The 21,055-nt window shown below is 36.0% G+C and overlaps 1 protein-coding gene across 5 annotated transcripts in view; it reads left to right on the top strand.

Moving 5' to 3' along the window:
- Positions 1–74: 74 nt before the first annotated feature.
- BRCA2 (BRCA2 DNA repair associated) overlaps positions 75–21,055 on the top strand; it is a 59,934-nt gene continuing 38,953 nt past the window's right edge. For 3 of the 5 annotated variants that reach the window (XR_005782342.1, XM_040448152.1, XM_040448155.1), the window contains exons 1-11: positions 75–236; positions 997–1,098; positions 3,393–3,638; positions 9,107–9,215; positions 9,838–9,884; positions 9,990–10,030; positions 10,223–10,334; positions 11,084–11,133; positions 12,017–12,128; positions 12,966–14,084; positions 15,498–20,291. Coding sequence is in view for 4 of the 5 variants with exons in the window: in XM_040448152.1 (XP_040304086.1) it covers positions 1,032–1,098; positions 3,393–3,638; positions 9,107–9,215; positions 9,838–9,884; positions 9,990–10,030; positions 10,223–10,334; positions 11,084–11,133; positions 12,017–12,128; positions 12,966–14,084; positions 15,498–20,291 (6,697 nt within the window). In the remaining variant the exon portion in view is untranslated. Of the gene's footprint in view, positions 237–311; positions 873–996; positions 1,099–3,392; positions 3,639–9,106; positions 9,216–9,837; positions 9,885–9,989; positions 10,031–10,222; positions 10,335–11,083; positions 11,134–12,016; positions 12,129–12,965; positions 14,085–15,497; positions 20,292–21,055 lie in introns of those variants that run through there. The other 2 variants (XM_040448154.1, XM_040448153.1) reach the window with 2 other exon arrangements.

Genomic DNA, 21,055 nt, shown 5'->3' on the forward strand with positions numbered 1-21,055 from the left:
CGCACGTTGCGTGCGCGTCATGGCGTCACCGCGTGACGTGCGCAGGGAGCGGGCTTTTGGCGCGAGCGTCTGAAACAGGGTTGGCGGAGGCGGAGCTGCTGGGACTCCGCGCCTTGGTTGTTGTCAGAACCGTGGATCGCCGCGTAAACGAGCCTGCGGCTCAGATTTCTGGTCGAGGTGCCGGCGCGGTTTTTGTCAGCCTTCTCCGGCCAAAAAGAGCTCCATCAGCGGAGGCGGTTAGTGTTGGCTGGGTGGAGACGGACGGGCCGGTGTGAGGCGGCGGGGGAACGCCTTTCGTTCCCGGGGTGGGAGCCGCGGCCTCCCGTCCTCTACGGTCGGTGCCAACCTCGCACCGACTGGGAGAAAGGGCCGGGGGTTCGGCTCCTCCGCTGAGCGGACTCGAGCCCTGGCGCTTCCTTGGGACTCCACTTCCCAGCTTCGGGCCCCGCCACCCGCCCAGGATTTGCCCCTTAGCTGCCCCAGATGTCCCAGTCTGAAGTTTCCTTAATTGGGAAGACGATGAAGTTAACTTTAACGGAATATCGCAATTCCGGAAAATGTTTTACAGCTCCTGGTACGCTGTATCTGTCTTGCTTAAGCCCTCCGGCATTTGCTGTATTACGAAGATTTACTGATTTGAAATTGTCCAAAGATAGTTACCTCTCATAGGACCCCTCACTGACAGCATCCCCTAGCCGCACATGACTAGTTAACTTAACTGAAAGTAAACATTTAAAATTCTGTTCTTGAGTCGCGCTTCCCCCGTTTCAAATGCTTCATGTGGCTAGTGGCGACTCCGTTGGACAGCACAAACACGGAACGCTCCCATCCTCGCAGTGAGTTCAGCTACCGTCCCAAAAGATAGGACCGAGGTAAAGAAACAGTGTAACTTTAGGCAAGTTTACCTGCTTCTCTGATTGTACCTTAGAGTCAGTTAACAAGGACTGCATCCCTGTGAAGTGTATTTGGTGTTTTTTTGTTTGTTTGTTTTTGCAGAGTTACCAAGCATCGGAGTAATATTGTAGATAAAAATGCCTATTGGGTGCAAAGAGAGACCAACTTTTTTTGAAATTTTTAGGACGCGGTGCAATAAAGCAGGTATTGACAAAGTTGATCATTTACCTTGAGAAAATGTTTTCAGAAAAATATGTAAATATGCATGCTTGCTGAAAAGAATCCAATACTTGACGGTTTTGTTTACACTGTAAACTGTTCCTTCTGGAGTCATCCATCCAGTTAAGAAAATGGTCATTTAGGGTTAGCCAAAAGATAAGTGTAGAACCCTGGGGATAAACAAAAGACCAGCCTCTTAAAATTAGTAGTAGGAAGAATTGCTTTTAAAGCACAGACTTTCTAGCAAATCAGAAGCATTGATAATGTTACTTGACAGGAGGAGTTGTCAAACTTTTTAGTCTCAATACTCCTTAAACTCTTAAAAATGATTGAGGACCTCAGAGAGCTTTTGTTTATGCAGACTACCATATAGAAATAAAAGCTAAGAATTTGAAAAAAAAATGTTTATTAATTCACTTAAAGATAAACCCATTGCATATTAACATAAATAATATTTTTTTGAAAAATAACCGTATTTCCCGCCCCCCAAAAAAGAAGGATGGCTCTGTTTTCCAATTTTTTTTAATGTTTTATTTGAGAGAGAGCCCACACGCAAGCAGGCGAGGGGCAGAGAGAGAAGGAGACCGAATCCAAAGCAGGCTCCACACTGTCAGCACAGAGTCCTGTGGCGGGGTTCAAACCACAAGCCTTGAGATCATGACCTGAGAAGTCTGATGCTTAATGGACTGAACCATCCGGGTGCCCCTACAATTTTGCACTTTAATATCTGGCTTAATAGAAGATAGCTGGATTCTCATACCTGCTTCTACATTTAATCTGTTGCAGTATGTTGTTTTGGTACAAGCATATAAAGAAAAGCCAGCCTCACACACCAATGTAGTTGAGAAAAAGGAGTATTTTAATAGTCTTCAGTTAATTGTGGGTATTTTTCTTTGATAATGCACAAAAAAATTGATAAGTGGTAGTTTAAGAGTTGCAATATGGAATTGGAAACCATATCGTCAGCTTTTTATACTCTTGTTACATTTAATTCTATTAGTCTTTTTTGCACTTTGAATAAATCTTTTATCCATGTTGTAACATTGGGTATTGATAAGTTGTAAAATGTCAGTGTTGTGGATTACAAATATTCCATATATTGACACATTGTATTAAGCGTTAAAAATCACATGTGTTAATTCACTAATCTCATCAGAAAAATCTCCTAAGATTAAGAAGATAAGTTTACAGAGCCTTAATAAACTTTAACAAAATTCGAATTCCCATTTAAAAGCTGTCATTTTCTCACTGGCAACAAACTTTTTTCTGCAGTGATAGGCTCACTTCATTTTTGAGAAAATGTTCACCAAATCACTCAACTCAAAATGACTTATTTGTTGTTCTTTCTACTAAAAATGACTTTCCATGAAAAAGTGCTAATTCAGCTCATAACTCACCACTTGTGCTTTTCTAGACAACTGTCGTACTTAATATGCAGAAATGCTTGATGCATACTTTTCATTTTGTCACAGAGAATATTAAAAAGATGTGCTCAAGGGTTGGGCTTTATAAAATAATTTTTACTGCTTCATTAATGATATTTTAAGTTGGACTGGTTTTTTGGTTTTGTTTTTGACAAGTGCGTGAATGATGGAATACAATTACTAGCCCCGTTTATTGCCACCGCCTTGACTCCTGCAAAGATGTCATCAGTTTTACACACCAAGGGTGCAAATGTCACCATTGTGAAAAAAAGAAATGATACGTTCGTATTATTATGAAAATAGTTTTGACCTAATGGAGCTCTTGAATTTGTCTTGGGGACCTACCCCTCACCCTCACCCCACCACAAGTAGTCCAGAGACCACACATTGAGAATCACTACTTTAAGGGTAGATAGATCATAGTAGAAATTTTGTCATTTCTCTTTAACAGGAAGGAGTCTTTTTATTCCATTTGATTTGTGAGTCTACATGTTCCTGTACTTACAGATTTGTCACATCCCTTTATGTAGTCTTTGTAGTTAAATTGTATCTGTGGAATGCATTCTTGCTATGAATGACTTGTTTCTGAATCCTGAATATAAGAGAAAGAAAACTTTAGAAAAGCTAACTAATATAGCTAGGAGCAATCACCTTGTAACTTTTGTAAACTCTTGTTAGACCGTGCTACAGATTGGAGGGAGAACAGATTACTGCTCTTGTTTAATTAATATGCATTAACAAAAGTAATCTACAGTCAAAATCTCAAGCATCCTTTTCTTTGTTATGATCTTTACTGGTTCATGAACTTACCTGTCACTGATTAAAACCAAGATGGAATTTTTATTTTTCTTACAGATTTAGGGCCAATAAGCCTTAACTGGTTTGAAGAACTTTGTTTAGAAGCTCCACCCTATAATTCTGAACCCACAGAAGAATCTGGATATAAAATCAGTTATGAACCAAACCTGTTTAAAACCCCACAAAGGAAACCTTGTCATCAGTTGGCTTCAACTCCAATAATATTCAAAGAGCAAGGTCTGATTCCACCAATATACCAACAGTCTCCTTTAAAAGAATTAGGTAAATACAGAATAGACTCGGGTAAGTAATGTGGTCCAGTAGACTAGGGGAAAAACATGAACCAGGAATTGAGACAAACCTATGTTAAAACTCCCAGCTCTATTAGTAATTGTATCATACTGGTCAGATCAATCTCTCCGGCTTCACTTTCCCCACTTGAAAAATGGAGATGATGAAAATAATGCCTATAAGTTTGGATTAAATAAAAGAATGCAGGTACTTAATTAGTGTTCCTTTTCTTCCCTCCTTTGATTTAATATATCCTGCCTAGTTTGTTAAATTATATCTTTCTTCTGCCCCCCCTCCAAAAAAAAAAACACCAAGTGGGATTTGTGTTGATGTTAATTAAATAAACTCTATTTCTGCAGGTTATCACAGAGGACAGAGAAGGGTATTGTTATCAATTTTCTATAAATGTCTTTTGATTTGGTAACAGTTTCCCTGGCATACATGCCAGGTATTCCAATCAATCATGTAATAAGATTATATGTTCAGTCATTCAAATGTTTATCACCTATTTAAATGACATTCTCCTTTCTCTGGAGTATTACTGTCAAGTAAGGGGAATTAACAGTAGACAGATAAAGAGCAGTCTAAGATTGAATGTGGCACGTGTCAAAAGCAAAGTACAAAAAGTACAGTGAGAGTTGAGAAGAAAGAGCATAAATAAGTTTGGGGGGGAGTTGGGGAGTGACTCATTTGAATTAAACCTTGAAGGATAGGTGAGATCCAAAAATTTGAAGATGGCAGGGTAATAATGAATGTACTAGGCAGAGGAAAAACGTGAGGAAGATGATGTAGTTTGTTAAGAGAATGTCAAGTAATTCAGGTTGTTTTGTTTTTTTTTTTTAATGTTCAGTCCTGACACACAGAGAGACACAGCACGAGTCGGGGAGGGGCAGAGAGAGAGAGAGCGAGACACAAAATCCGAAGCAGGCTCCGGACTCTGAGCTGTCAGCACAGAGCCTGACGCGGGGTTCGAACTCACAAGCTGTGAGATCATGACCTGAGCCAAAATCGGTCGCTCAATAGACTGAGCCACCCAGGCACCCCAGATTGTTTGGAGTGTTGCATGTCTAAAACGGACCAATAAATAACCTAAGGCTAGAAAGAGCACCTAGAGCCAGATATTTAATGCCAGACTAAAACAGTTGAGTTTATTTGATAGGTTGTCCAGAAAAATCACATGTAAATTTGATCATGCTACTTCCTGCTTCAAATCTTTGACTACCTCCCTTTGCCTTCATGATAAAATCTTAACTCCTTAACATGATTTACAAGGTTCTTTTTTAATCTAGTCTCATTAACTCGTGCCTCATGCTGCCATAATTCCTCTCCCACCCATGTAATTTACCATTTGTTCATACTGAATTTCTTTTTGAAACCACTTTGCTCCATGGCTCTTTATAGATTGTTACCTCTGTCCAGAAGTTAGTTAGTTCTTCCTACCTTTTTATCTAACAGGCTCATCTTTCAGGTCTTGATTTATGTATGTGCTTCTGGGAAGTTTTCCTTGTCACACTGTTAGCTTCTACTGGAGGAGACTTAAAATAAGCAATTACAGTGGAATAAATACTGTGAAAGAGGAAATTCATGGTACCAGAAAATGCACATACAAAGAGGACATAGGTAATGGACAAAGATTTTCTTGTATGTTACTGGATACCTAGCGGCCTACAAAAGTGAGTATTCAGTAAATATTTACAGAATAAATGAGTATTTATTTTGCTTTGGAAAGCCTAATAACTGGACGCAATCTTTGGAGATTTTTTTTTCAAAATGAGATGCCTATATTGTGAGAATCTCCTGAAGTCCTGAATGAAAGGGAAAATTTCAGGCCCTAATCTGAATCTACTAAATTAGAATCACTAGAAATAGAGCCCATAAGTGTACCTTTTAAACTAATCGGGTGATTCTCATGGAAATGGAAGACTGGAGGCAGGGAGACGAGTTAGGACACATAATGGTCCAGGGTGTAGTGGGCCAACCACCTGAATTAGAGTAGTGGTAGTGAAAGCGGATATGGAAGATAGAAACTGTAAGACCCCACAATATCCTAGACCTAGGGATTTCAAAGAAAGGATCAAATCACAGGTTTAGAGCATAACTAAGAATATAATGGTGACATTCGTAGACGTTTTAAGCACTGGAGGAAAAACACGTTTAAGACGGAAAAGGCTTGAAAGGATGAAAAAAAGTAGGTTGAGTTTTGGACTGCAATTTGAGACAGTGGTGAGGTGTAAAGATGATGTCCTGAAGGATTTGGGGAATACAAGATTAAAACTTAAGAGAACATACAGATAGGAAAGAAAGTTATAGGAATCAACAAAGTGATAAAGTCATCACATGTGTTGAGGAAATTGATTATGATGAGGCTTAGGATAGAGCCTTAAGGAATATTTAGCAGATGAAATGCAGAACACAGAAAAGGAAATCAGTCAACCAATATTCCATACTTTGTGCATGGCAATTTGTTAGACATTAAGGATACAAACATGAATAAGATGCTTTTGACTTCTAGGAACTCAGTCTTGTGTAAGACAAAGTATGTAAATAAATATACAGTGTGGTATACGCTATAATAGGATCACCTGCAAAAGTGCTATGTTGTGAGCATAGTAAAGGGAGCAGCCATGTATTTTAATGGGCTCAGGAAAAGCTCTATAAACCAGTTTTAGCTAATTCTACTGAATCTTGAAAGAGTTGGAATTGGGGCGCCTGGGTGGCGCAGTCGGTTAAGCGTCCGACTTCAGCCAGGTCACGATCTCGCGGTCCGTGAGTTGGAGCCCCGCGTCAGGCTCTGGGCGGATGGCTCGGAGCCCGGAGCCTGTTTCCGATTCTGTGTCTCCCTCTCTCTCTGCCCCTCCCCCGTTCATGCTCTGTCTCTCTCTGTCCCAAAAATAAATAAACGTTGAAAAAAAAAAATTAAAAAAAAAAAAAAAAGAAAGAGTTGGAATTGGTCTATCTATAATTAGGGAGGGACAGGAATGAATTAATAAGACCACTCTCAGTGCAGATTAATCAAAATTTTTAAGGTTATAGTGCATAAATAATTCTGACTATAGTTTCCTGATTCCTTTTGTTTTTGTTTAGTTTAAATGCAGTATTAAAATGTAAGACTTAAGCTGTTTTTTAACCTACTTGTTTCATTCTGACATCTATTGTTTTCAAAAGAGAATTATCCCTAAAGTTTCATGAGGAAATGTACTATTTCTGCTTCTCAGCAGTCCTTTTGAGTAAAATCGTATGAGTTTATCTCACCATTATTCAGCCTTTTTATGAGATTCTCAGATTACTTGGCAAATGTTTTTTGGTTATGACTTATTTTTACCTGCTTCATTTTTTTACTTTTTATTTTTTACATTTGGGTGTTCATTGCTAAGCCAATATTGATACTTTATTATCAACTGAAGTCGTTTGTTTACATTAGGGTTCATTATTTGTACAGGTCTCTGGTTTTTGACAAATGTATAATGTCACGTATCCATCATTACAGTATCCTACAGGATCGTTTCACTGCCCTAAAAGCCCCCTTGTGTTTGCTCTCCACCTGTTCACTCACCTCCACCCCAAACCCCTGGCAACCACTGATCTTTTTTACAGTCTACAGTCTTTTTTTCAGAATGTTATATAGTGGAAATCATACAGTATGTAACCTTTCAAACTGGCTTCTTTTACTTAGCAACATAAGGTTCCTCTGCATCTTTTCATGGTTTGATAGCTCATTTCTTTTTATCACTGAATAATGCTGTATTATATGGATGTACCAGTTTGTTTATCCGTTCACCTATTGAAGAACATCTTGGTTGCTTCCAAGTTTTGGCAGTTATGAACAAAGCTGCTCTATCATGTGCAGGTTTTTGTGTGGACCTAAGTTTTCAACTCATTTGGGAAAATACCAAGGGGCATGATTGCTGGATCATATGGTAGGCATATGTTTAGTTACATAAGAAACTTCAAACTGAATCCCAAAGTGGCCGCACCATTTTTCATTTCCATTGGCAGTGAGTGAGAGTTTTTCTTGTTCTACGTCCCCATCAGCATTTGGTGTTGTTTTTGTTTTGGGCTTTAGCCATTCTAAGTGTGTAGTAGTCATTTCCTGATTAAGATCTTTGTTAAAGTGAACTGGGAAAAGTGAAATTTTAAAAATAGGTTTAGCTACTTTTTAGTGTCAACTAAAAGTCTCATTAGAGAAACTTGGATATTTCATTGAAGTGGGGTTTACCTCACACGTGTATTTGGCTTAGTAGTGATTATATCCATTTCCTGTTACTTAAGAAATGAGTAATATAACACAGTGTTTTGCATGTGCTACTGCAAATAGTTTTGTTTGGTCTTTGCCTTATTTTATTAACACTAATGCAACTTATTTTTCCCCAAACTTTTCTAAGTTAGAGATTATAGGATCAGCTAAAGCAACTATTTTTGAAAGCAGTTTTTAAGAGTAATAATAAATGCCTCAAATACCATATTTGTGATACGGAAAATAGGAATATTTCCACCCTGTAAATTGGATTTGATAGAGCCAGATACAGCTTTAGAAACCCTGACTGAGCCTTATTGCGGAGAAAATAGATGTATTCATCAACAGTGGTAGTTTTTTCTAATCATTGCTAATTCATCCAGCCAGGAATTGTGGAGTGACTATAACATTAGGCATTGATTATAGTTGCTAAGGAGACAGTGATAAATAAGATCCCTACGTCAAGGAGCTCACATTTCTAGGAGGGGAAGCAAGAATGCTGTATGATAAACTCTATGAGGAACATACAGCACCAGCTATCACTTAATCTCATGTTAGGGACCACTAAATTTTTCCAGAGGAGGTAGTTTCAAAATGGAAGCCTGAAAGAGGATGTTCAGTCAAGAGAAATAAAAAGAGAGAAAAACAGTTTGTACAAAGGCCTGAAGTGAAGGAGAGCATTCTTGCAGGATATTCAGGTGGTTGGGTATGGCTGAAAAGTAGAGTGAAAGAATGTCATAGAAGTTAAGGCAGATGATGAAAGTCCTTGTTACTAGGGAGTTTTGTTTTGGAATTTGAGCTTGCTCTTGAGAACAAGATCTTGAAAGTTTTCAGCAGAAGACTAATATGATCAAATTTGGTACGTCGGTAGGTTTTTAGTAAATGTCTTTTTCTATACTCTTCTCCTTCATAATACCCTAGTGCCTGTGACATAATAGTAAGGCATAAAACATTCTATTCTGTGTTCCACTTGTGTGGAATTTCAAAAAATTTCTCCTGCTATGTTATGAACTCCTTGAAGTGTCCCACAGTGTCTTACATATATTATATTCTTGTTGAATGAGGGCACACATCCTTTGAGACCTCCCCTTTTGGAAGGAATCAACAAACTGAGAAACCAATTCAACTGAACTGCCCATACATTCTCCTTCCCAGGATAAGATTTTTTGTTTTTAAATACTTCCAGAGAATGAAAATTCACAATCCAGAGCATATACATACTCACTGAATTATTGTACTGTTTCAGGAAAGGATATTACCAATAGTAAACATAAAAGTTGTTGCACAATGAAGTCTAAAATGGATCAAACAAATGATGTTACCAGCCCACCTCTAAATTCTTGTCTTAGTGAAAGGTATGGTAAAACTTGTTCTATTAAAATATTTAAATGAAACTTTTTCCCACATATGCTGTTTGTTTTCTAGAAATGTACCTAATTTTCATGCTAATATTTTGGCTAAAAGCCTGAAAGAGGAAATTCTACTTTTAAATAATCTCCTTTTAGGTTGAGTTTTTTAATTCAATAATTTTTACATTAGAAACATTTACTTTGTTTTTCTTACTGTGTTGAATTTACTGGTTTTTTGTCTATATTCTGTGACATTTTTAAGTTATAAAAATATTGATGAAAAGCAATGCCCTTGATATAGCAGCTTAAAATAATTTGTGTGCTTTGAAAGAATATGACTTTATAGATTCACTTTACATAATTGCATAATTTTTAAGTTCAAGATGTACAGTTCCTAGCAGTTGAAATTTGTGAGTGCTTTGTACTACTTTTTGTGGACATTTTAAACATAATTTAGTGGTTACTTAATTTTTCATGAGATGTTTACTTTTTAAAAAGTAACAAAATATTACAAAGTAGTGTAATTCTAATAATTGATATGACTGAGTCTTTTTTTTCAATAAGATTAATATTTTGTTTCTTCTTGCCATTTCTGTTATCTTTGAATAATTTTTTTTTTCCATTTTAGTCCTCTTCTACGAAGTACACATGTAACACCACAAAGAGAAAAGTCGGGTATGATTAAAAATGAGGTTGTTTTTTTTTTTTTTTTAGCTCTAAAAGACTCTCAAATTTTAATAAAAATAAAATGTAGTAATTTTCCCCTTGTTTTACCCCCAGTGGTATGTGGAAGCTTGTTTCATACACCGAAGCTTATGAAGGTAAATATTCCGCCTAGTTTATTTTTGTTGTGGAGAAGTGAGAGTTTGACAACAGTGTCCTGCCTGTGCCCTGAGATTTACAAATACGTACCTATGGTCTCATGTAGGCATTCAGTGAGTGATAAGTGAAAGAAATACTCTTAATCATTAGTGCATTTATGTGAAATAAACAAACTGTTTTCTTATTTCCAGGGTCAGACACCAAAACGTATTTCTGAAAGTCTAGGAGCTGAGGTGGATCCCGATATGTCTTGGTCAAGTTCTTTAGCCACACCACCAACCCTTAGTTCTACTGTACTCATAGGTAATACTAGCAAATGTGTATCATGTAAGATGGTAGATAATGTTGATAGAGTGTCATCTCTAAATGCTTCTGACAAAAAGAAAATAGGAAAAGATAATTGGATAGTAATTAGATTATACTATCTTTGAGAAGCGTGTTAGTAGTTCAGAATAATTTTATTCTATTTATATTGGGATTACAGGTACATTACATGGTGTTCTAGGAGTAGTATTCTGTAGGAGTCCATCTATATGCAAACCAGGATTTTTTTTATTATTCTAGCAAAAGTACATTCCATTTTGATTCTCTCTTTGGCTAGGATTTAACTTTTTTTGTTGCTCAGATGAAATAATAGAGGTAAAAGCATGTTGAAAAGTAAGAAGTATTTGACATATAATATGCTTTTAGAGTGTATTATTATCTAAATAAATGCTAAAGTCTATAAGCTTTATCCTTAAGTCATGACCCCATAGCTCCATCTGATTTTCTTAGTCTTTATGGATAGTATTACCTCAAAGTCGGAGTCATCAAACCACAGTTTCTTAGCACCTTATGAGTGGTACTAAGGAATTGAATGTAGCTTATTCACTATGTTGATTGACCTTTCTAATTACCATACTTGAGTCAATTCATTTTGTTTCAAATGCATCATTTATTTCAGTAGTGTGTGTGTCTTTTGATGTATGACCAGAAAATACTGCAGTTTTCACATTAACCTTAGTGTCTGGTATATAATACAGTATAGATAAATTGAATTTTTTTTTTTACAGTCAGAGATGAGGAAGCATCTGCAACTGTATTTCCTAATGACACTACTGCTGTAAGTAAATATGACAAATTGAGGATGCTGTTGCAGTTGCTTATAATTTTAGAATGCCACGGGGCACCTGGGTGACTCAGTCAGTTAAGCGTCCGACTTTGGCTCAGGTCGTGATCTCGCGGTTCGTGAGTTCGAGCCCCGCATCGGGATCTGTGCTGACAGCTCAGAGCCTGGAGCCTGTTTCAGATTCTGTGTCTCCCTCTCTCTCTCTCTGACCCTCCCCTGTTGATGCTCTGTCTCTCTCTGTCTCAAAAATAAACGTTAAAAACATTTTTTAAAAATAATAATAATTTTAGAATGCCTTGAAATATTATCTTGCATTTTTTCATTCCTTAATTTATGATTTATCTAAGTCTTTGATAAAGTCTTTAAGCCCGATCCTATGTGATTTCCTTTTTTTTTTTTATTTGTTTTTTAATGTACATCCAAGTTAGCATATGGTGCAACAATGATCTAGGAGTAGATTCCTTAATGCCCCTTACCCATTGAGCCCTTCCCCCTCCTACAACCCCTCCAGCAATCCTCTGTTGGTTCTCTATATTTAAGTCTCTTACGTTTTGTCCCCCTCCCAGTTTTTGTATTATTTTTGCTTCCCTTCTCGTATGTTCATCTGTTTTGTGTATTAAAACCCTCATATGAGTGAAAGTCATATGATATTTGTCTTTCTCCAACTGACTAATTTCGCTTAGCATAATACCCTCTAGTTCCATCCACGTCATTGCAAATGGCAAGATTTTATTCTTATTGCCAAGTAATACTCCATTGCATATATATACTCTATATGTGATTTTCTTGACTTCCTATGAAGTAATGGTGTCTCTAAGTTGAATATATGCATAGTGAGAATTTTTATACTAGTGACTTTAAAATACAACTTTTGCAGATCTTTAAAAGCTGTTTCTGTAACCATGACGAAAGTCTGAAGAAAAATGATAGGTTTATCCCTTCTGGACCAGACAGTGAAAACAAAAGTCAAAGAGAAGCTAAAAGCCAAGGTAAGTCCTTCTATTTAATTGAACTACTGTTTTTAACTGACAGCATTAAAGTATTATTACTTCTTTCTTAAAAAGAAAATACACTGCTTTTCCTTCTTAATTAATGAAAGTTCTCTGAGTAGAAGCTAATGTGATTTAAATGAAAATGTTAAATCATGGTAAGATAATACCATTCAGTATCCTATAGTGACACCAAAACAAAACCTGTAACTCAAAACTTACAGAGATAAAAATAAGACTAAAAATTAACAAAATGTGAAGGCCTTATTTCTAATTAGTAATTTGGGTTGCACATGTACTCAAAGTTACCTAATCACATCATTGGAATATTGCATTTTTCTTGGTATGTGTATATCTCTGTATAAATGTGTGGGATTGGATAACTGTGTGTGTGTGTGTGTGTGTGTGTGTGTGTGTGTGTGTGTGTGTGTAAAATCAGATTTTACTCTCAGTTATTATAGGGCCACAAAATTAATTTGGAACATCTGGTTTGATAAATCTTAGAATGTTAAATTGAGAATATATACTAAGATTGCATGAGTTTTAATTGTGTAGAGCTGGTAAAAAAAAAAGGGGGGGGGTAGTATTAGGATTAGAGTATGAATAGAAGGATTTGGAGACATTGGAATCAGTCTTTACCAGAAGAATGGGGGAAGGGTGGCACCCTCCTTCCCTTCCCCTACCTAAAAAAGCTAGCACTCAGGATAACCCTTTAAATGCCACATTACATGTTATGTGGTATATGCTATCTCTTTGAGAACAGTTGCAAGAATAGTATAAATTATATGGCTATATTATAAAATGTTATTAATATGCTTCTGTTTTAAATTTTAACAGGATTGGGGAAAATGGTAGGGAACTCATGTGATAAAGTAAATAGCTGCCAATACCCTTTTGGAAACTCAACACCAAATGTCTTAGAAGATGAAGTATGTGAAGGAGTTGCAGATGTTTCTGAAGAAGATAGTTTTCCATTATGTGTTCCTAAATGTAAAACAAGAAACCTACAAAAAATAAAAACCAGCAAGACTAGGAAAAATATTTTCAATGAAACAACCAATGAATGTGAAGAAGCCAAAAAACAAATGAAAGAAAATAAACATTCTTTTGTATCTGAAATGGAAGCAAATGCCAGTGATCCATTAGATTCGAATGTAACAAATCAGAAGCCCTTTGGGAATGGAAGTGATAAAATCTCCAAGGAAGTTGTACTATCTTCAGCCTCTGAATCGTGTCACCTAACCCTCTCAGGTCTAAATGGAACCCACATGGAGAAATTACCTCTACTGCATATTTCTTCTTCTGACCAAAATAATTCAGAAAAAGACCTCATAACCACAGAGAAAGAATGTACCAACTTTATTATTTTAGAAAATTCTTTACCACAGATTTCAGGTGTACCCAAGTGTACAGAGAAGATATTAAATGAGGAAATAATGGTAAATAAGATAGATGAAGGGCAGTGTCTTGAATCTCATGAAGATTCCATTCTTGCGGTAAAGCAAGCAGTATTTGAAACTTCTCTAATAGCTTCTCCACTTCAGGGTATCAGAAAGTCTATATTCAGGATAAGAGAATCACCTGAAGAGACATTCAGTGCAGTGTTCTCAAACAATATAACTGATCCAAACTTTAAAGAAGAACATGAAGCCTCTGAAAGTGGATTAGAAAAACATTCTATTTGCTCACAGAAAGAGGATTCTTTAAGTACAAGTTCACTTGATAATGGAAGCTGGCCAGCCACTATCAAACATACTTCTGTACCTTTGAAGAATTCAGGTTTAATATCCACTTTGAAAAAGAAAACAAAAAAGTTTATTTATGTTGTAAATGATGAAACATCTTATCAAGGACTAAAAACACAGAAGGACCAGCAATCGGGACTGATGAACTATTCAGCCCAATTTGAAGCAAATGTTTTGGAAGGACCACTGACATTTACAAATGCTGATTCAGGTACGAGTGTGTGTGTGTGTGTGTGTGTGTGTGAGTCAAAGTGGGAGAGGGAGAGAGAGAGAATGTATAGTTTTGTGGCTGTTGACAAGTTGTCTTATTTGAATATGCGAGTCTTTCTCTAATCTCTTTTAAAATATACACTGCCTGCTTTCCTTCTGTAGTTTCTTTTTTGGTTTTCCTTCTGTAGTTTTTTGGTTTTTTTAAATCACTGTACTTGTATTCAGTATCGGGCAATGTCTACATACATTATTGTTTAGGCCTTTGATTGCCAATGTTCAAAATCATTTTATTCAGACTGGTTGGATCAGTTTACATAGTATATACTGTATACAATCATGCCTCTTGAGACAGAGCATTTGATTCAGAATCATCAAGAACTTGACTACTTAATTCCTGCTTTAATTTTGTTCTATGTAAATTTGACAGTTCTGTAAATATGTTGTCTATTTAGATATTCTCTAAATCATGTAAAAAAAATAGAAAAAAGCTAACTTCTAGCTAAGTTTAATGTAAGTCACTTCTAAAATAAAAGTGGTTACTGTTGTTACCTAGTTTTCTTAAATATTTAGAGATTAGTTAGAGTTATTAATATCTGGTGTCAGTATGCACAGTGAGACTCTGTTTTTATTTGAGCAGTGATTCCTTTATCAGTAGCTGAATTGTATGTTAAACAGGCAATTTTATCCTTTGAGAAGATTTTAGTGGATAGAATAAACTGGAATGTAGAGGAACTGTTTGAGATTTGGGTTAATTTCCAGAGAAGAATGTTTGATACTGTATATGTCAGAATTAAAATCAGCGAAACAGCTAATATATAGTAGTGGCCATTGATTAAATGAGACTAATATTTTTAACTTCCTAATACAGAATTCAGAGGGATGATTTAAAAAAAAAAAAAAGAAACTCAGAGCAGTTTAATTCATTTGCCTTTATAATTGAGATTAGGACATTTTTCAGGCCCTTCATCTGTAGAGCCTATTTTTAAAAGCTGATTTTTTTTTCAGTATCAAAGACTGAATTAACTAAAGGAAGTAGTACTTTTCTAATTCTTTTCCTTTGCCTTGTTTTTTTTATCTCCTATTACACCCATTTAGCAATGAAACTTTTTTCCAGTTTTATTTTCCAATAAACTAATTTGAATTTTACTTATGGTGGCTGCTTTCTTGAACTACATACTAATTTTAATTGAATTGATACATGTTAGAAAAGAATACTAAGTTCTATTTGTCTTTAGTTGAAAATATAATAACTTCAAATAGAGACTATTTAGAATTCTTTGTTTTAAGCCTGACATTCGCTTCTTGCTTTCCATGTAATTCTTATCGTAGATACTACCTTTTTTACTTAGTGGAATATATTTAGTAAACGTGATTGATGGTACTTTAATTTTGTTTTGTCACTTTGTGTCTTTAGGTTTATTGCATTCTTCTGTCAAAAAAACCTGTTTGCAGAATGATTCCAAAGAACCAATTTTGTCCTTAACCAACTCTTTTGGGACACTTCTGAGAAAAGTTTCCAAGAATGGAAGCAGTTCTCCTAATAATAAAATAATATCTCAGGATCTTGATTATAAAGAAGCAAAAATTAAGAAGGAAAAACTGCAATCATTTATAAGCACAGAAACGGATTGTCTGTCATCCTTACAGGAAAAACAATGTGAAGGTGATACAAAAAGCCAAAGAGTTGCAGATAGAAAAGAAGAGATCTTGCCTGCAGTAAGCCAACCTTCTGTGCCATATTCAGAAGTGGAAGATAGTGGTATTCACTTTCAGACTCTGAAAAGCTTTTCATCTGACCCGGATAATACCGGCCAGTTAACTCCTCACCCCAGGGATCCTCCGTCAAACCCAGTCGGGCTTTCCAGAGGAAGAGAATCATATGAAGTGTCAGAGACACTAAAATGTAAGAATCATGAAGCTGGTTTTGAATTAACCAAAACCATGGAAAATAATCAAGAAATACATGTTTTAAATGAACATGCTAAAAAAGCTAAGTTGTTGTCAACTGAAAAATATGTAACAGAAGCATCGCCTTCTATGAAGGTACCATTCAACCAAAATGCACGTCTCACAATAATCCAAAAAGACCAAAAAGAAACTACTTTAATTTCAAAAATAACTATCAATCCAAACTCTGAAGAACTTTTCCCAGATGGTGATAATTTTGTCTTTAAAATAGCTAAGGAAAGGAATGTTCCTGTTTTAGGAAGTATTAAGGAACTTAAAGATTCAGACCTCTGTTGTGTAAAAGAACCTGTGCTCGAGAACTCTGCCATGGTAGTGTATACAGATATGGATGACAAACAAGCAGCCAAAGTGTCAATTACGAAAGGTTTTGATTCATCAAACATAGATGATCTTACAGAAAAGGATAGAAATAGCATAAAGCAGCAACTCAGAATGACTTTAGACCAAGATTCAAAATCAGACATCACCTTGGATTCAGATATGAAATCAAATGGAAATAATGATTACATGGATAATTGGGCAAGACTATCAGATCCAGTTTTAAATCACAATTTTGGAAATGACTTCAGAACAGCTTCTAATAAAGAGATAAAACTCTCTGAACACAACATTAAGAAAAGCAAAATGCTCTTCAAAGATATTGAAGAACGTTATCCTACTAACTTAGCTTGTATTGAAATTGTAAATACTTCATTAGAAAGTCAAGAGAAACTGAGCAAACCTCATATACTTGATCCACAGTCAATTAATACTGTATCTGGGTGTGTGCAGAGTAGCGCATGTGTTTCTGATAGTGAAAATCGTCACACAACTCCTCCAACTTTATCTTTAAAGCGAGATTTTGATTCAAATCATAATTTAACACCTAGCCAAAAGGCAGAAATTACAGAACTTTCTACCATTTTGGAAGAATCAGGAAGTCAGTTTGAATTTACACAGTTTAGAAAACCAAGCCACATGAAACAGAAAAATCCATATGAGATGCCCGAAAAACACCTCACTATCTCGAATACCACTCCTGAGGAACGGAAAGATGGTCATCTCCGTCTCACAATTAATGCCCTATCTATCAGTCAGGGAGATAGCAGCAAGAAATTTGAAGGTATAATTGGAGGTAAGCAGAAGTTTGCTTGCTTGTCAAAAACCAGCTGTAACAAAAGTGCTTCTGGCCATTTAACAGGTAAAAATGAAGTGGAGTTTAGAGGCTTTTACTCTGCTCGTGGCACAAAACTGAACGTTTGTAGTGAAGCACTGCAAAAAGCTAAGAAGCTGTTCAGTGACCTTGAGAATATTAGCGAGGAAACTTCTGTAGAAGTAGGTATAAGAAGTTTCTCTTCAAGTAAATGTAATGGTTCTGTTTCAGTGTTTAAGAAAGAAAATTGTAACAATGAGAAAAAGTTAAATGAGAAAAATAATAAATACCGCCTAATACTACAAAATAATATTGAAATGACTACTGGCATTTTGGTTGCTGAAGATACTGAAGGTTACAAGAGAAACATAGAAAACAAAGCTAACAAATATACTGATGCCAGCGGAAATACGTATAACTTCAGAGAATCTGATGGCAGTGATTCAAGTAAAAATGATACAGTTTATATTCATAAAGAAGAAAATGGCTTGCCATATATTGATCAGCACGACATAGATCTGAAATTATCCAGCCAGTTTATAAAGGAGGGCAACACTCAAATTAAAGAAGGTTTGTCAGATTTAACCTGTTTGGAAGTTGTAAAAGCTGAAGAAACACTTCACGTTAATACATCAAACAAAGAACATTTAACTGCTAATACAATGGGGCGAATTACAAAAGATTTTGACATATTTGACGTATCCTTTCAGACTGCAAGTGGGAAAAATATAAGAGTCTCTAGAGCGTCATTAAATAAAGTTACAAATCTCCTTGATCAAAAATGTACAGAAGAAGAATTGAATAACTTTGCAGATTCCTTAAATTCTGAATTACTTTCTGGCATAGATATCAACAAAGTAGACATTTCACGTCATGAGAAAATGGAAAATACTGAAAGAAAAGACAAAATGAAAGAAAGTGACCTCACTGGTACTGAAAATAAATCACTGACCCTCCAGCAAAGACCAGAATATGAAATCAAAAAGATCAAAGAACCTACCATTTTGGGTTTTCATACAGCTAGTGGGAAAAAAATAGAAATTGCAAAGGAATCTTTGGACAAAGTGAAAAATCTTTTTGATGAGCAAGAGCAAGATAAAAGCGCGATGACTAATTTTAGCCATAGAGGGACAAAGATGTCAAAGGGCAGAGAGGAGTGTAAAGGTGGGCTGCGATTAGCATGCAAAACGATTGAAATAACACCTGCTTCAAAGGAGGAAGAAATGCAGAAGCCTCTAGAGAAAAACCTTGTTTCTAACGAGATCGTGGTGGTACCCAGGCTCTTAAGTGATAATTTATACAAACAAACTGAAAATCTTAAAATACCAAAGCGTGCCTCTCTGAAAGTTAAAGTACATGAAAATACAGGAAAAGAAACAGCAAAAAAGCCTACAACTTGTACAAATCAATCCACTTATTCAGCCACTGAAAATTCAGCTTTATCATTTTACACAGGACATGGTAGAAAAATTTCTGTGAGTCAGTCTTCAATACTTAAAGTAAAAAAATGGCTTAGAGAAGGAGAATTGGATGATCAACCAGAAAAAACAGTGTATAATATATCAGGATATCTTTCAAAAAATAAAGTTGATAATTCTGGTATTGAACCAGTGGTGAGGAATGTGGGAGAGAGAGAGAACACCAGTGTTTCTGAAATCATGCTCACTGCAAGAGAAGCAGACACAGATCCACAAAGCATAAACGAAGATATTTGCGTTCAGAAACTTGTGACTAATTTCTCATGCAAAAATGAAAATACAGCCATTAAAGTGACGGTTTCTGATTCAAATAATTTTGATTCAACTCAGAAATTGAATTCTGATTCAAATGATGCTGTGCCTGTATACACTACAGCAAGTAGTGAAAGAGTCTTAGTTGCACACGAGACAAAAGTGACAGAGGGATTTACAGAAAACTGCAGTACGGCAATTAAGCAAACCACCAAGAGTAAACCAGGGAAGATTGTGGCAGGTTATCGTAAGGCGCTGGATGATTCAGAAGATACTATTTGTCCTAATTCTCTGGATGGTGCAGAATGTAGTTTGCCTTCACATAAAGATTTTGCTGAGACTCAAAGTAAGCAAACTCTACAACTTAACCAAAGTATTTCTGGATTCGAGACACGTTCTGAAATACCACCTCTTCAGATTAATTTGCAAACTTCTGATATATGTAAACTAAGTACAGGGAAGCATCCCCAGTCCATCTCTTATACAAATGCTTGTGGGATTTTTAGCACAGCAAGTGGAAAATGTGTACAAGTATCAGATGCTGCATTACAAAAGGCAAGACAGGTGTTTTCTAAGGTAGAAGACAGTGCCAAGCAGCCCTTTTCCAAAGTATCATTTAAACATAATGAGGATCACTCAGACAAGTTCACAAGAGAAGAAAATACTATGATACATACCCCCCCAAATTTACTATCATCTGCTTTCTCTGGATTCAGTACAGCAAGTGGGCAACAAGTTCCAGTTTCTGAAAGTGCCTTATGCAAAGTTAAGGGAATACTAGAAGAATTTGATGTGATGAGAACTGAGTGTAGTCCTCAGCGTTCATCTACATCTAGACAAGATGTATCAAAAATGCCTCCTCCCTCTTGTGTAGATAACAGAACCCCAGAGCACTCTGTAAACTCCAAATTGGAAAAAGCCTACAGTAAAGAATTTAAATTATCAAGTAACTCTAACATTGAAAATGGTTCTTCAGAAAATCACTTTGTGCAAGTTTCTCCATATCCCTCTCAGTTTAAGCAAGACAAACAGTTGATACAAGGAAACAAAGCATCGCTTGTTGAGAACATTCATCTTTTGGAAAAAGAACAGGCTTTACCTAAAAATATAAAAATGGAAATTGGGAAAACTGAAGCTTTTCCTAATCTTCCTGTGAAAACAGATACAGAAATTCATTCTACTGGCTCCAAGGATCCAGGAAACTATTTTGAAACAGAAACAGTAGAGATTGCCAAAGCTTTTATGGAAGATGGTGAGCTGACAGATGCTGACCTGCTAAGTCATGCCAGACACTTTCTTCCTACGTGCCAACACTCTGAGGAGACGCTTGTGTCAAATTCAAGAAGAGGGAAAAGAAGAGGTGTACTTGTCTCAGTTGGTAAGTGTCCATTTTTTCCTGTTAGGTTGCCAGTCACTTAAAAATTAAGTCTTGAGTAATCCTGGTATGCTAACTTACAGCAATTCAGGTAATTACAAGCTGTATTATGTTTTTTTTTTTTTAATGTGGAATTTATTGTCAAATTGGTTTCCATACAACACCCAGTGCTCATCCCACCAGGTGCCCTCTGTATTTTTATAGACCTTGTGGATGGTTTAGCGGAATGTGACTTCACTTTTGCTATCTCTGAGTCTGTACCAAGAAACATGTTTTGAGGTTATTTTGATGTATTTTTAGAGATTATTACTATAGTTACAATTGAGAAGCTACTGTTAAGTTTCTTTCCCTAGAAAATCTGAAATTTCTATCCTTATAACAGCCTGCATAATACAACTTATTAACTGTTTCCATATAAATATGAATATGTATAGAGAGGAAGAACACAGAGGTTCCAACTCTGGCTCCTGTGACCTTAAAAAATTGGTTTCAGTTATAGGTGCTGGTTTGCCTCCTTTTTTTAATCAAGTAGTGTTCTAAAGTCCGTCATTTTTGGCAGGTAACATACTGGTCTTAATGCCATTTGGACTATATTCTAACTTCTCTTTGAAATATGTATGGAACAACTTAGTTCAACTAGGTTAAATGACAAAGAATAATCTTAACTCATTGAATCTGTTGATCAAATACCATCAAAGTAAATGCCAAAACTAACTCCAGCTTTTAAGTGGATGATCTTAAATATTAAATAACTAACTCCTTTGTAA

Source organism: Herpailurus yagouaroundi, unplaced genomic scaffold (genome assembly GCF_014898765.1).
Source record: "Herpailurus yagouaroundi ecotype Mexico unplaced genomic scaffold, PumYag 197, whole genome shotgun sequence".
NCBI classification, from domain to species: Eukaryota; Metazoa; Chordata; class Mammalia; order Carnivora; family Felidae; genus Herpailurus; species Herpailurus yagouaroundi.